This window comes from Peromyscus californicus, unplaced genomic scaffold, assembly GCF_007827085.1.
Source record: "Peromyscus californicus insignis strain IS unplaced genomic scaffold, ASM782708v3 Scaffold_8__1_contigs__length_139910024, whole genome shotgun sequence".
Taxonomy (NCBI): Eukaryota; Metazoa; Chordata; class Mammalia; order Rodentia; family Cricetidae; genus Peromyscus; species Peromyscus californicus.
The window spans coordinates 101242660-101258460 of NW_026294606.1; the positions used below are offsets into that span (position 1 = coordinate 101242660).

At 41.8% G+C, this 15801-nt stretch overlaps 1 protein-coding gene across 1 annotated transcript in view; it reads right to left on the reverse strand.

The window, feature by feature from the left end:
* The window catches only part of Phlpp2 (PH domain and leucine rich repeat protein phosphatase 2), a 79135-nt gene that overhangs the window by 51382 nt on the left and 11952 nt on the right, over positions 1–15801 (reverse strand). The window contains exon 3 of the mRNA XM_052727494.1: positions 5181–5314. Coding sequence (XP_052583454.1) covers positions 5181–5314 — 134 coding nt within the window. The remainder of the gene's footprint in view (positions 1–5180; positions 5315–15801) is intronic.

Genomic DNA, 15801 nt, shown 5'->3' on the forward strand with positions numbered 1-15801 from the left:
GGGTCCTTTGGAAGAGTGACCAGTGCTTTTAACCACTGAGCCACCTCTCCAGCCCCCATTTCTCTCTCTTTTTTAAATTATGTGTATGTCTGTGTGTATGTGCAAGTGAGTACAGGTGCCCAGAGGCCAGAGGAGAGTGTGTCTGATACCCTGCACCTGGAGTTACAGGTGGTTTTTTGATTTACCTGACATGGCTAATGGGAACCGAACTTGTGTCCTCTAGACGAGCAGTATACATTGTTAACAGATGAGCCATCTCTCCAGTCTCAATAAACAGAAAATGGTCAATGTTAACTTGTCAAAAAAGATACTGTAGCCTGCATACGTGTGTACATGGTGTACGTGGGAGTCATGTTTCATCCTTGGGTAAAACTAGCTGCCATATTGCAGACACAATTAAGCAGTTCATGGAAAGTCTACATAACAAGGAACTAAAGTGTCCTACCAAGCAATGGTCAGTAAGGAACCAAAGCTCTAACCAACAGCCTGTAAGCCACAGTAAAAAGTGAATCCTCAAGGCTGGGGAGACAGCGCTGAGGGTAGAGCTGTCTGCGTCCAAGCCTGGCAACCAGAGTTGAATCCCCACAACCTACATGGTGGAAGGAAAGAACTGACTCTCACAAGCTGCCCTTTGACCTCCCCATGAACATCATGCATACTTGCATGTGTACACTCATGCACACATGCACAAACATACATATCTATATACATAAATGTAATACAAAAATTGTAAGTGAATTGGGTTGGAGAGGCAACTCAACTTGCAGTTCAGACAACTCACAATCATCTGTAACTACAGTTCCAGGGGATCCAACTCCCTCTAATAGACTCCAAAGGCACCAGGCCTGCAGATGGGACATGTACATACATGTAAAATAAAAATAAGTTTAAAAAAAAAAGTGAAACAAGCCCCAGATGACCGTCTTATGAGCCTCAAACCTGAGCCATCCAACTAAAACTGCTCCTATATTTCCAACCCAGAGAAACTACAAAGTATACATTTGATATTACTATGTCTTGAGGCAATTTGTTACAGAGCCGAAGATAATTCACCTAACTATCTACCTCCACCTACCTTCCCCGCTACCTATCTGCTTGTTACCTTTTGATCTGGGCACCAAATGCATATACTGTCTATTTTGTAAAATAATTACTTTTAAAATTTCCTTTAGTGAACATAATTTTCTCATTTAAATTATACTAGCTTATCTAAACTCACAGAACTAACTTTTTAAGGCCCCCTCTAGCACCTGACATAACTGCCACCAAACAGTAGCAAACAAAAACTTACTCTTGTTGTTTATACTGGAACTATTCTCTCAAAGAAGACTTCATACGGTCATACTACAATTTATCAAGTGGCGGTAGAAAATTGGTGGTATCAGAGCTGACAACTGTGCTCTGTCCTTACATGTAAAAGACATTCTGGGGCTGGTGGAGCTCAACGATTGCAGCCCGGGCTCATGAAAGGACTCCAGCAACAGCCCCACCACAAGCCATGCGGCTGGGGCTGGCAGAACCCAAGGGATCACAGCCCAGGCCTGTGATAAGTCTCCAGCAATACCTCCACCAACCAGGAGCCCAACCAGCACCAGGCATCAGCAGTTGGGCACTCCTATGATCTCTTTGTGATGAGGAAGCATAGTCCTGCCCAGGGCCATGACACTCTAGGACGGACAAGGAGACTCACATGTGGGCATAGGGAGGTCTGCACCAGGCTCCAAGAAGAAAACACTGGCCCACTCGGCACCTTGTAGCCAGCCAAACAGGAACTACTGTGGTGATCAAATGTATGGAGTGATATGAGAGAGACAAAATGGCTCATGTCCTGTGGGCAGAGGCATATCTGAAGAGGCGGAAGAGGTGAGGAGCAGGCTGAGCAGGCTCGGGGCCATGGTGACGTTTGGGCCTGGGCTTCTGCTGAGGCTCATGTCTGGGTTCAGGTTCTTGATGCAGCTGTGGTCTCTAGTGATGTCCGTGACTCCTGATCCCACTGAAGGTATAGAGGATATGGCTATACAGAGTTGGCCCTGACCTCACTGGCTACAACACTAGGGAGAACTGGTCCTACCCCTCACTAGCTGAAGCACTCAGGAGAGAGGATCCTACACCCCTCCCAGGCTGCACAATAGAGCTGACCCTGTTGACAGGGGCATAGGCGAACTGGCCCTAAGGGCATAAAAATGGGAGAGCAAGTCACTCCCCTCTCATCTGCCATGTGGTGGCTCAGGTGAGGGAAAAATACCCTCCTTTCCTGCCCCTCGCCACCTGCAGCACCCAGGAGAGTAGGCCCTGCACCTCACCTAGGCAGCACACTAGAGCTGACCCTGGATTGTGAATGAGCCAGCCCTGAAGTTGCGAGCATGGGAGAACTGTCCCCATTACGCATCTGCCTTGACACAGAGTGGGTTAGGGAAAGATGTCCCTCCCCCACATCAATGCCTGAGGCAGGTGGGAGAACTGGCCCTGAGGTTCCAAGAGTGGGAGAGCTGTCCCTGTTTCTCAGCAGCAGCAGCACTCCTGAGAGAGGCCCCTACACCTCGACTGGGCAACACAGTAGAGCTGGCCCTGAAGATGTAGGTGTGAGAGAACATGAAAGCTGGAAATTGGCCCCACCCCTTGCTCATCACTGCAAGGGGTGAACTAGTCAGGGCAACGCTGGAAAGCCCACCCTGGTGGCGAAGACAGGGGACAGCTGGCAAACTGACCAACCCTGCAACTACCCAGTCCCAGGGTTATGGGTTGGCCCACCCCAACATCCACCCCATCTGTGATCTGCTTGAGCACAGGGGTTGGGAGGTGTCAGTCCTATGGACCCAGAGCTGCAGGATCTCCACAACACTGAGAAACAACAGGATGTCCAGAAAGAGCCCCAGTGAGGGCCCAGCATCAATGATGCAGCATAGACCAAGGGCTTCGAACCAGACCAATGATTCTTTTTTTTTTAATTATTTATTTATTATGTATACAACATTCTGCCTGCATGTATACCTGCATGACAGAAGAGGGCACCAGATCTCATTATAGATGGTTGTGAGCCACCATGTGGTTACTGGGAATTGAACTCAGGACCTCTGGAAGAACAGACAGTGCTTTTAACCTCTGAGCCATCTCTCCAGCCCTCTTTTTTTTTTTTAAGATTTATTTTATTTATTTATTTATTTATTTATTTATTTATTTATTTATTTATTCATTATGTATACAGTGTTCTGCCTGTATGTATGCCTGAATGCCAGAAGAGGGCACCAGATCTCATTATAGATGGTTGGGAACTACCATGTGGTTGCTGGGAATTGATCTCAGGACCTCTGGAAGTGCTCTTAACCTCTTGAGCCATCTCTCCAGCCCCAGACCAATGATTCTTTTCAATAAATGCCTGCATGTAAAGATATATGGATAAAGGGTTTACTGCGTGACTCACTGTGTCACACTGCAGCTTCTATGAAGAGATTTTCCCCTTCTTCCCTTTTTATCTTCCTTTTTTTCCCCTCTTTTTTACTCAATTTTTTTTTTTTTTTGTTTTATGTTGGGGTGGGGCAGGAGATAGGTGGGATTGGAAGGCATAACGTGAAAGACACAAAGAATAAATTTAAAAAATGAAAAAAAGGGCCGGGCGGTGGTGGCGCACGCCTTTAATCCCAGCACTCGGGAGGCAGAGCCAGGCGGATCTCTGTGAGTTCGAGGCCAGCCTGGGTTACCAAGTGAGTTCCAGGAAAAGGCGCAAAGCTACACAGAGAAACCCTGTCTCGAAAAACCAAAAAAAAAAAAAAAAAAAAAAAAAAAAATGAAAAAAAGAAAGAAAGAAATCCCAAGGCATTTTAAGGCTCAGCTTTCATTCTGGAATAAAAACCCTGACTGCATGAAGAATCCAGTTCAATCACAGAAAATTAAGGGGCATGCTGTCATTTTAACTCATGGTTCTTTTTTTTTTTTTTTTTTGGTTTTTCGAGACAGGGTTTCTCTGTGTAGCTTTGCGCCTTTCCTGGAACTCAGTTGGTAGCCCAGGCTGGCCTTGAACTCACAGAGATCTGCCGGCCTCTGCCTCCCGAGTGCTGGGATTAAAGGCGTGTGCCACCACCGCCCGGCCTAACTCATGGTTCTTAATATTTGCTTTATTAATTTCCTTATATGTATCTGGGTATGTGCATTCGAGTACCATGCCCAAAGAGGCCAGAGAGGGTGACAGATTCCCCAGAGACGGAGTTAGCCAGGGTTGGTTGTGACCCATTGCATATGTGCACTGCAAACCAAAGCCAGGTCCTCTGTGAAAGCAGCACATGCTCTTAACTTCTGCGCCTGCCATTTCTCCAGTGCTCAGTTTGGGTCTTCAAAAGTGAGTTTTATAGCAATAAGTGGTTCAGTTCCTCAAAATGGTCCTACTTTGTCTCAGGTTTGACTTCAAACTGTCAACTACTCTCCCTCCACAAGCCACCAAAGGATCTTACTTGCATTTCCCTCTTCTGGCACTCACTCTCTCACTCACTCTCACACTCACTCCCTCTCATACTCACCCTCACATCTCTCAAGAATATGTACCTGTATCTACTGCTTCCCTACTCTGTGAATACTTTTTGTACCTTCCTTTTCAATTAACTGAGAAGAATATACACCACTTTAGTTTGTAAAACATGAAACTGCCTATCCAACACCTTTCCTAATCTCTAAGGGCACCACAGACATGCACACATACACATACACAAATAAATCTTTAAAATGTAAATAAAGCATAACCTGGCAATGGTATAAAAATAGTTGCAGTAAGCCTGAAAAAAAAAGAATAAACATTTAAAGGGAAGATATGTTTACAAATAGTTTGCTTTTTTTTGTTGTTGTTATTGTTGTTTTTGTTTTTCAAGACAGGATTTCTCTGTGTAACAGGCTTGGCTGTCCTGGAACTCCCTCTGTAGACCATGCTGGCCTCAAATTCACAGAGATCCACCTACCTCTGCCTCCCAAGTGCTGGGACTAAAGGCATGCACCACCGCCGCTCAATGAATTTCGCTAATTTTTAAAAATCTTCCCTTACTCCCTGATTTTTTGTTGTATTTGTTTCTAGCTACATTTAACTGACTTAAAAATAACTTTTGATATCAAATACTTCCAGCAAACAGAAGGTAAAGATACAAATAATCAATTTAAAAGTAGTTAACATACTCACAAAGCTACTGATAAATCCTTACCACCATAAAATCGAATCATGCAGCTGAGGTCAGGGTTCGTAGCCTCCTCCTGTATGCGCACGGGATCTTCAAATCCCAGCCTGGATAAGTAATCGTAAACAATCTGCAGAGGCCGTTCAGTGGGCTCCAGTCTCCTGCTTACACAATTCAAAACATAACACATGATAAGTACTACAAATGTATTTCTTTTCCTCAGTTCCTCTATTGATCTCCACCTATTCCCCGGAGACAGCCTCTCACTGACTTGTCTCTGGGCTGGGCTGGCTGGTCAGCAAGCGCTTTGGACCCTACCTGCTTCCACCTTCTAATGCTGGGGCTCCAGGAAGTAGCTCCATACCCAGCTTTTCATGTGGGTGGGGGAATTCAAGCTCAGATCTTCAAGCTGGAGAGTAAGCACGCTTGCCTAGTGGGCCATCTACTTTGCCCAAGAACTGCTTTAATATCATACAACTAATCTAAACAAGTAGTTTTCAACATAATTAGTCTCAAGATTCCTTTTTACATTGTGAGAACCCAAAAAAAGCGCTTCTGTTTACAAACTGCATTTACTGTTATTACTGAATTAGGAATTAAAATTAAGAATTTCCAAAGATTTATCATAAAACAATTATTATAGCCATTATATAATAACATACATTACTTAAAATATGATTTCAAAAAATAAAGTTTAGCAGAGTGACAATCATTGCTTTTCGTTTTTGTGAACTTTTCTTTTGTTTTTTTGAGAAAGGGTCTCATGTAGGCCAGGCTAGCCTAGAATTCAGAATGTAGCTGAGGATGACTGTAAACTCCTGATTCTCCTGCCTTTGCCTCTCAAGTGCTGGGATTATAGACATATGCCAATATGCCCGGATGGTCATTTTTTAAAATTCCTTAACAGAGAGTTTCATAGAAACAACTGAACTTTCCCATCTCCTTCTACGGTCAGTCTGTTGAGACAGCAGCACTGCCTCTTCACAAGGCACTGCAAAGGAAAGGACAATAAATACTATGATACAGAGTGTTTCAACCTCACAAACCTCTTTAGAGAATCTCAGAAGCAAGTCTGCTGGTACATGCCTCAAAATTCCAGCACTGTGGTGAGGCAGGAGGATTAAGAGTTCGAGGTCAGCCGGGCGGTGGTGGCTGGCGCACGCCTTTAATCCCAGCACTTGGGAGGCAGAGCCAGGCGGATCTCTGTGAGTTCGAGGCCAGCCTGGTCTACAAAGTGAGTTCCAGGAAAGGCGCAAAGCTATACAGAGAAACCCTGTCTCGGGGAAAAAAAAAAAAAAAAGAGTTCGAGGTCAGCTGAGCTATAGACCCTGACTCAGAGTTCCTGGGGTCCTCTGAACTTCTACTCTAAACTTAAAGTGAGAACAACGACAACAAAAGTGTGTAACATAAAGAGCTCTACTCGGCCATAACTGCTTTCAAAAAATGCAGATGGAGACTGCATTGCCTACTCTGCTCTAGGTACCATATGTCTCCACTGGCTTTACAGAAGGTATTTTCCAAACAGCTAGGAATGAATGGTATAATAACCCCCCAAACCATTTTACTACAAATGTCCAAATTAAAAGCTAAGGCTCGTAGTGATTTTGCATTTTAAAGTAGATTTAAGATACTTTGGAAATACAGAAGAAAAAAAATGACCACTGTCTATGTGGACTGAAAGGGTTTCAGCAGTCTCAGTAGCAGACAGGTCTGATCATTCTTTTTATCAAAAAAGCAAATAGTAATAGATACAGTAGCTAAAGACACAGGCTCGAAAAGTCAGAATTCCTGGGCTGGAGACTCAGTTCTGCTTATCCCTGCTTATTTAATCTTCCTATATTAAATTCCTTACTGGTATAATGAGAATGAAAATCAAATTCATAGGATTGCTACTAAGACTACCTTTCTTACAACAAGGACTATATAACATGTAAAGCGCTTATTAACAAAATACCTTGCATGTAATGTGTCCCCTAACATACTGACAACTGTAGTTCAAAAATAATTTAGGACTGAGGTCAGTGAGATAGTTCAATAGGTAAAGACAAGGTCCCCACCACCAAGCCTGATCACCTAAGTGTGATCCCTGGGACCCACAGGGTGGAAGGAGAGAATCAACTCCCACAAGTTGTCCTCTGACCTTCACATGCCCATAATGGCAAGCATGTGTCCACAATACACACACACACACACACACACACACACACACACACACACACACACACACGCTGGCACACAAATAAATGTAAAAAAAATTTAAGATTGGCATTACATTTTAAATAGATTAAAAATAGAGCAACTCTTCTACTTGAAAAAAAACAATCAACAAGCACTACATCAAAGTCTATATACCTTCAAAAGGTCGTAAAGAGCATTTAGGAATTACACTGATCAGAAAAATGTAAGAAAGCCAGCATGGTGGTTTGAATGAAAACGGCCCCATAGGCTCACGGGGAGTGGCACTATCAGGAGGTGTGCTCTTATTGGAGTAGGTGTAGCCTTGTAGGAGGAAGTGTCACTGGAGATGGGCTTTAAGGTTTAGGAAGTTCAAGCCAAGCCCATTGGTTCACTTATTCTTCCTGCTGCCGACGCATCCAGATGTAGAACTCTCAGCTACCTCTCCAGAACCATGCATGTCTGCCTGCATGCCACCAGCCTCCCCACCATGATGACAATAACCTCTCTACTGTAAGCCAGTCCCAATTAAATGCTTTCCTTTATAAGAGTTAATGTGGTCATGATGTCTCTTCACAGCAATAGAAACCCTAACTAAAAGGGCCAGCTCTCAGGAGGCAGAGGCAGGCAGATCTCTGAGTTCAGGCTAGCCTGGTCTACATAACGAGTTCCAGGACAGCCAGGGCTACAAAGTGAAACCTTGACTCAAAAAGTAATAAAATAAAATAAAACTGAAAACAACAACAAATAAAGAAGAAATATAATATACTTCTCTGTAGGGACAAAAGATATGAAGGTCAGTCTTTTATATTTGAATAACTATAAAATGCTGAGGCAACAAGATTTAAGTAAAAACTGTAATGAAAACAGTAATTACTACAAAAGTTGCATGCAAACACCTGCATCAAAATAAGAACCAGAGAAGAATCTAAATTGCTGTAGAAAGCACACCAAAAATAAACCAACACCTGGCCCTGCCTTTCTCCTGCTCAGCTAAGTTTTTTGTTGTGTTTGCTGTTACAACCCATGCTAACCTAGAACTCCTGACAGTTGTACTGGGATTCTAAACATGTGCTACCATGGCCAGCTCGATATGATCCTCTGGTTTCCAGAAACTGTAAGATAAACTCAGAATAAACTACTACTACTACTACTACTACTACTACTACTACTACTACTACTACTCGTAAGAAAAGGGGTCGGGGAGATACAACCTACAGCCCACAAAGACACAGAAGAACTGAGCTTTTACATTATTACTCATTTTGATAGTGTAGTTTTCTGAGATATGGCCTTGCCATGTAGTACTGGCTGGCCTGGTACTCACTCTGTGTAACCCAGATACACCTCAAATTTACAGTGGTCCTGCTGTCTACATCTCCCAACTCCTGGGATTTTAAGTGTAGGCCACTATGCCTGACTGAACTGAATAGAAAAGAAGCTTTTTAGAGTAAAAGTATCAATTAACCCTTAGCCAAAGAAAATCAAAACTCACCATGATTTGTGACAATCGAAGGTATTTCTCCAACCTAACACAGAATTTTTCTTTAAAAGAAGGATTTCAGCTGGGCGTAGTGGCACATGCTTTTAATCCCAGCACTCCAGAGGTGGAGGCAGGTAGATCTCTGAGTTCCAGGGCTATACAGAGAAACTATGTCTCAAAAGGGGGTGGGGGGTTGCATATGCATGTGCAGAAGCCAGACAGAGGTCAACATTGGGTGCTGTTTCCCTCCCTACACATTTTCCCCTTACTTTCAAAGTACCTTTTTTGTTTTGTTTTTTTCTTTCTTTTTTTGAGACTCCACCTCTCACTGAGCCCAGAGCTCACTGATTTGGTTAGACTGGCTAGACAACTAATTCCAGAGATCAGCAAGATAAAGACAAGTTTAAGAAGAATTTATAGGGTCAGCAGCATAGCTCAACAGCTAAAGGCACTTGCCAGGACCCAAAGATGGAGAGAATTAACTCCTGAAGTTGTCCTCTGATCTACACATGTGTCCTATGGTGTAAGAAAGTGTGAGCACACACGGTACACGTAATGAATAAATGTAATTTAAAGCGTTTAAGGAGAACTTATAAAATCCTGTCAAAAGGATCAGACTTGCTCTATATTGTCCCTCTAAATAAGACCAGGCACAGTGAGAATTCACATTGGTAGATCTGGTCCAAATATCATGAAGAATCTTAATACACCAAGATGCTCGATAATGAGACTATCATCACTTGTCACAGGCATAAGAGGCACCTGTAGAAATCAACTTGGGCCATATGACCAGTATCATTCTCTTACAACTTAAACTTGAAATATCTAAGCTAAGACATCTTCCAAATATAATGCAAATTCCCCCTTGACTCTACTCCCTCCAGAACTTAGAGTTCATTGTATTTCAATAGCAAAATTCCACAAGATGATCTCATATTCATAATTAATTCATTTCATTTTTTTGGAGGGGGTACCTATGTAGGTCAGAGGATAGTTTCAAGAGTCTGTTTCTCTCCTTCCACCACTGGATTCAGGAATCAAATGTAGGTTGTCAGGTTTGTGGGGTAAGTGCCTTTACCACTGAGCCATCTTGCTGACTCCCATAACTATACTTTAAAGCTAACTCTCACTTGCTCAATTTTCCTATTTTTCTCTAGAAAAGAGTGAAATGGAAACATCCCAGTTCTGATGTATTTTGCATGATCAAATTACCAGCCCAAATAAAAGTTTTGCAGATTTGGAAAACCCTCTTTATATATCATTCCCACCTAACAAAAGCATTTTCCTAGGTTACATGAAAAAAATTAAGAGACCCTCCACATGTGCTCTCATTAATCTAACAAATTAGTAAATAAGTAGTATCTCAGGACATGCAAGACTGAGTAAAGTGGAAGACTAATTCCATTTACTCATTAGGCTCATGTGCTTTAAAGAGTAGAGAATATGGGGGAAAGAAAGGAGATAATATGCTTACAGCTCAATTTTTTTGTTCCAAAGTTTCAAAAGTTTAACAGCTATTTGTTAAATCTTTCACAAATCAAAGAGAAATGACATGCTGCAAAATAGAGGAGGTGAATTGTCACAGAAAGTTACAATCAGCATTTGAACCCCATCTATTACTCCTCTGAAGCGACAGCCAGACAACTGACCCTGGAAACCTGAACATGCATGAATTTTCAGTTCTCCCCACATCAGCCAGCAAGGCAACAGGGAAGCCATGATGGCAGATTATTTCCTCAGCCAACAGTGTTACTGTATCTAGTCATTCTAAACAGTGCTCCAGCTAAGATTTATGTAAGTGAAGGGTACATTTCAGCACGTAGATTTCCTCAGAGTTCTAGTTAGGGGTTAAAAATGTGGCTCAGGGGCAGAGTACTTGCCTAGTAGGAGTAAGGCCCTGGGTTCAATCCCCAGCACTGCTCCTTCCCCAGCCCAAAATGAGCTCTACCCAGACAGGGTGTTACAAACTATAATCCCATCTACAATCCCAGCACAATCCCTATAATCCAGTAGAGGCAAGAGGATCAGAGGTTCCAAGCAAGCCTGGACTACACAGTGAAAACCTGTTTCTAAAACAGCGAACAAGTACCGAGTTCTCGTTAACAGTGGAAAGCAAAAGCACACACTATGAACATCTCACTTAAGAAGTAACACATCACTGAAGACCTTGGCAAAGTATTCAGATTACAATTCAGTCCCCAGTCACTTTTGATGATAAAATCGGCAAATGCCAATTGACACTAAAGAGAATAATTCCAATCGTAATAAAAAGGATAATTTCTACCTCATGCTATGCTTGAAGGTATCTCTGGTATCACACAAAGTATTACAAAGCTATGCCTATTTCAGAAAGAAGAAAAATGAGGTTCAAAGTGTCATAACAAGAACAGCCCTTTTGAACTGTATCTATTTCATTACAAAACCAATCTTTCTTTTAAGGAAAACGATATGATTTTTGCTAATTATTTGCTGATAATTTGCTAAAATACTTTATGCAAAATATAACTCAACGCTTCATATGTCAATTCACTCCATGGTCCCTAAAAGGTTATTTTAAATGCCTGTGTTTTATTACATCTACTATACCACCCCTTGAAAGATATTTTTTAATGCACCACAGCTGTGTAACAAAGACCTTGTTCCTGGTTCCTAGGAAGCAGATTCCAAGGAGGGTCTTTGTTATTGATAGACCACTTAGGTAACCCCTGAGTTTATGCTAAGAAAGAAAGTGACTCAGGATGGGACTCTGTCACCAGAACAACCAGCCATGTAATTAAAGAGTTGGTATTCTAGGCCAACCTGATCCAGATTGGTAAACCAAAGGGGCTGCAGACACTGATTCAGTCAATCAACTCTTTTGTACAAAGCCCCAGCAGGTTTCTGTAGAAGCTTGGTAAAGCTTCCTAGGTGGTAAAACACTTCAATGTGGTTGGAAGGGAACAGGCTTGATAGTCCACAGACCCAAGGCACAGAAGTCGAGAATGGGGATCCTCCCAGACTTTGCCCTGGTTCTCTTCAGCTGCAGTTCTGATTTGCACCCTTTAAATCCAAACTACAATCCTGCCCACTGTGCTTTCTCCACTTCCACCGAGTCTTCCAGAAAACTACTGAACTTGAGCAGCTCATGGGAACTTCCAATTTATATGCAGTTATTCGGAAGTGCAGGGGACCCCAGAAGAGCTGCTCCATTCTGAAATAAGACCATTCTTTTTGTGTGCATTTGTGTGTCTGTGTGTGTGTGTGTTTCATTTATTCTTTTACAATTTCATACATGTATAGAATGTATCTTGATCCTATACATGTCCCCAAATAAGGGCATTCTTGCTTGACCAACCATGCCCTTTTTTTTTCTTTTAGTTTTTATTACATTTTTTTTAGTTTGTGCCTGTGCATGGGGTGGGGATGCAGGCACACACATGGTACACATGTGGAGGTCAGAGGACAACTTGCAGCAGTCAGTTCTCTCCTTCTACCACATGGGTCCTGGGAATCAGCTGGCAGCATCCACTGAGCCATCTCCCTAGTTCTCCTCCTCCTTCTTTTTCTTAAATATAATTTTTATTCCTTCCACAGAAAAAAATCAGAGATACTCTGAGCCAAAATACAAGCTGACTTTTTACTAACTGTGAAAAGGCTTTTTTAAAATGTAAAATTGGACAAAATGTTTTAATGTCAGTAAATTTTAATTTAAGAGATTTCACATATTTTGACTCCTTCACTGCCTACCAAACATGAACCAAGTCCTTAATTTCTCAAGTCAGCATTAACCTGGTGAGTCCAGTGTCAGAAGAACACTGCAATTAACCAGATAGTGTCAGAACAATATTAAGAGAGAAAAAATCACTGACAATTAATTAAACTATCAAACTATCACTGGCCATCAAGTGTAAGAATGCATGCTGATTTTCTTTTCTTTTTTCCTTTTTTTTTTTTTTTTTTGATTTTTGAGACAGGGTTTCTCTGTGTAACAGTCCTAGCTGTCCTGGAACTCACTTTGTAGACGAGGCTAGCCTCAAACTCAGAGATCCGCCTGCCTCTGCCTCCCAGTGCTGGGATTAAAGGCTTGTGCCACTACCCGGCAGTGGATGCTGATTTTCTAAGTATTAAAATGCAAAAGAAAGTTTGAAAATAAAAATTATCAATATTGATTTTGTAATATATAACACAGTGCATATTCATGTCTGCATGTATGTGGTAGGACAACACTGGGTACTGTTTTTCCACTAACTTTTTATTGAGACAGTCTCTCACAAGCCAAGACTCACCAAGTAGACTCGAATGGCTGGCCAGTGAGCTCCAGAGATCTACCCATCTCCACATCTCCAGCACTCAGAATACAAGCTGGCACCACCATGCCCAGTTCTGTTACACAGGTTGGGGAATCTAACTCAGGCCTCATGCTTGTACTTCTCTACTTGGTTACTATTTCCAGGCCAGGAATGACTGAGCTAGCTCTGCAGCCTAACACATTTTCTCTATAAAGTCTTAAAATAGTACTAAAAGTCAGGCGTGGTGGCACACACCTGTAATCAGCACATGGGAGTAAACAGCAGGAGGCAATTGACAGTAGGTGACACTCCTGCTCAAGGTCATTCATGGCTACATAACAAATTCAAGGCCAGCCTGGGCTACCTGAGGCACCCTCTCAGAAACAGAGGCCTGCCATGAGAAATACAAAGACAAATCTTTTCCTCTATCTTAGTAACAGTCTTGACACAGAATCACACTCTACTTCAAAATACAGTAAAGAGGGAGGAGAATTTAGCTCAGTAGAAGAAAGTATGTATCTACAAAGCCCTAAGTTTGATCCTCATCACTGCCGCTGGGGGGGGGGGGGGGGGGGGGGGCATGTGTATAAATATAGATATGTGTGTGCCTCTACCCATATATATAAAATGAAGTTTTGATGATTTGACAGAAAGATTGAAACTCAAGAACCCAAATCCCTCAGCGTTATCTTCTGCTATAAACATCCTATTAGCTCTCAGAGCTTACCTTAAAAAGATGGCTATCAAACACTTAACATCTTAGTCATTTTGATCACAAAGAATCAAAGCAGATATAAGAGAGTCAAAGGGTAATCTGTTTTTATTATGCATGATCTTGTTACAACTTTTCAGACTGAAGGGAAAAGGGAATGATTACACTAAGCTTCTCTGATGAGTCATTTGCTGCTTAAACAGCTCAACAGAAAAAGGCCAGGCCAAAAAGCACAAGGTAAAAACTAGACTGAGTGGGAAATACTTTTTTTTTTGGGGGGGGGGGGGGGCGAATACTTTTGTCCCAAATGCAGCTTTGCCATCAGTCAACTACAGGAACATACAGCCAACTCTGGGCCTCTTACACATTTACAAAACAAAAGGAAAGAAATGCTCTTGGTGACTCCCATTGGGAAGTTCCTGGCTTTAGGGACAGGATAATTTGCTGTGCCACACATTTGACATATTAAGCTTTTCTATCACTTCCCCCCAAATGCTGGTATAACTTCCCAGCAGTTCAGACAATCAAAAACCCTGCTCCAACACACGATGAATATGAGGGTGCTACTGGGTTGGGCATACTTATCTTTCATTAGTAGATGACCCTTAAAGGTTCCTTCAAATGCTCCAATTCCATAAGTTTGTAACCCTTCTAGTATACTGAATCACAAACTGTCTTAGTCCCTGTTCTCTTGCTGTGAAGAGACACCATGACCAACTCTTACAAAAGAAAGCATTAACTGGGAGCTTGCTTACAGTTTCAGAAGTTTAGTCCATGGTATGCATGTCTCCTATGTGAGTATCAGGGATCTAACTTGTCAGGCTTGGCAGCAAGTAAGTACCTTTACATGATGCATCATCTCCCTGGCCCCCGGTACTGAATTTTTAAGCAACATATAACATACCTGTAAGACAGAATAGCCTGAAACTATTAAAACTGTGTCTAAAGTCAAATTTTTAATAATAAAATTAAGATGATCTTATACTAAGAGAATTATAAGGATATAAAATTGAATATATGATATGAGCTCAAATATGTAATTATTAAAAAAGTGTGTGTGTAATTGTAAGTTATCTGGTAAAATAAAAGTTACCAATACAGGTTGTGAGGATGGGGTCTGGTGTTAGAATGCCAGGGTTCAAACTCCAGCTTAACCACTTTCTTGCTGATTACTCTTTTTGTTTTTAGTAATTTTTTTTTTGTTCATTTTACATACCAACCACAGTTTCCCCACCCTCTTCTCCTTTGGTTCCCTCCCCCTTGCTGATTACTTTTAAGAGTAATCCCTCAAATATCATTTACTATGTCTATACAATAGAAACCATTTCCTTCACAAGAGTGGATTTAATGAGGTAATCTATATAAAGCATACACAGTGAATATTATTATTTCTCTTTATGCTTTTTCATTTTCCAAAGTTTCTTCAATAAGCACAGACACTTCAGTAATCAGCAAGAAAGGTTCTCAAAAACAATAGTGTTTCAGTGATTATCAACTACTTTACAAAGGGCTCTTCTAAGGAAAAAGCCTACTCCTCTGATTAGATAACAGAAGACCAACTTAAGCAATGAACAACTAAGTATGAGATCTAAAGATCTGGAAGCAGACATGATTAGTCAGTAAAACCGGATAAGAGGAGCTGCTCTGCCAGCTCCTCTCCTCCAAGACCTTTTACTGGGAAGAAAGTCCATCAGGCACCTTGAATGTCAACCAGTCATTTTAACTGCCTAGCAGTATCTGCCTGACCTTGGGCTGGTCACTGGACCTTCTCAAAGCATCAATCTACCTCACATTAAAGAAATGAGACTAAATGAAAATTCTTGTAAAGACACAATGAGAAAATGGATAATACCAACAGCACCAAGTAAGCACTGGGAGTTAGTTGAGAGCAGGAAGCCTCCTCCTTCTTCTTACTCCAGTAAGGAAAGCACACCCATGCTGTCCATCCGAGGTTCAACAATGTTTTCAGTATGTTCTAATAAAGTATATCTTCAAAGAGATACTTCACTA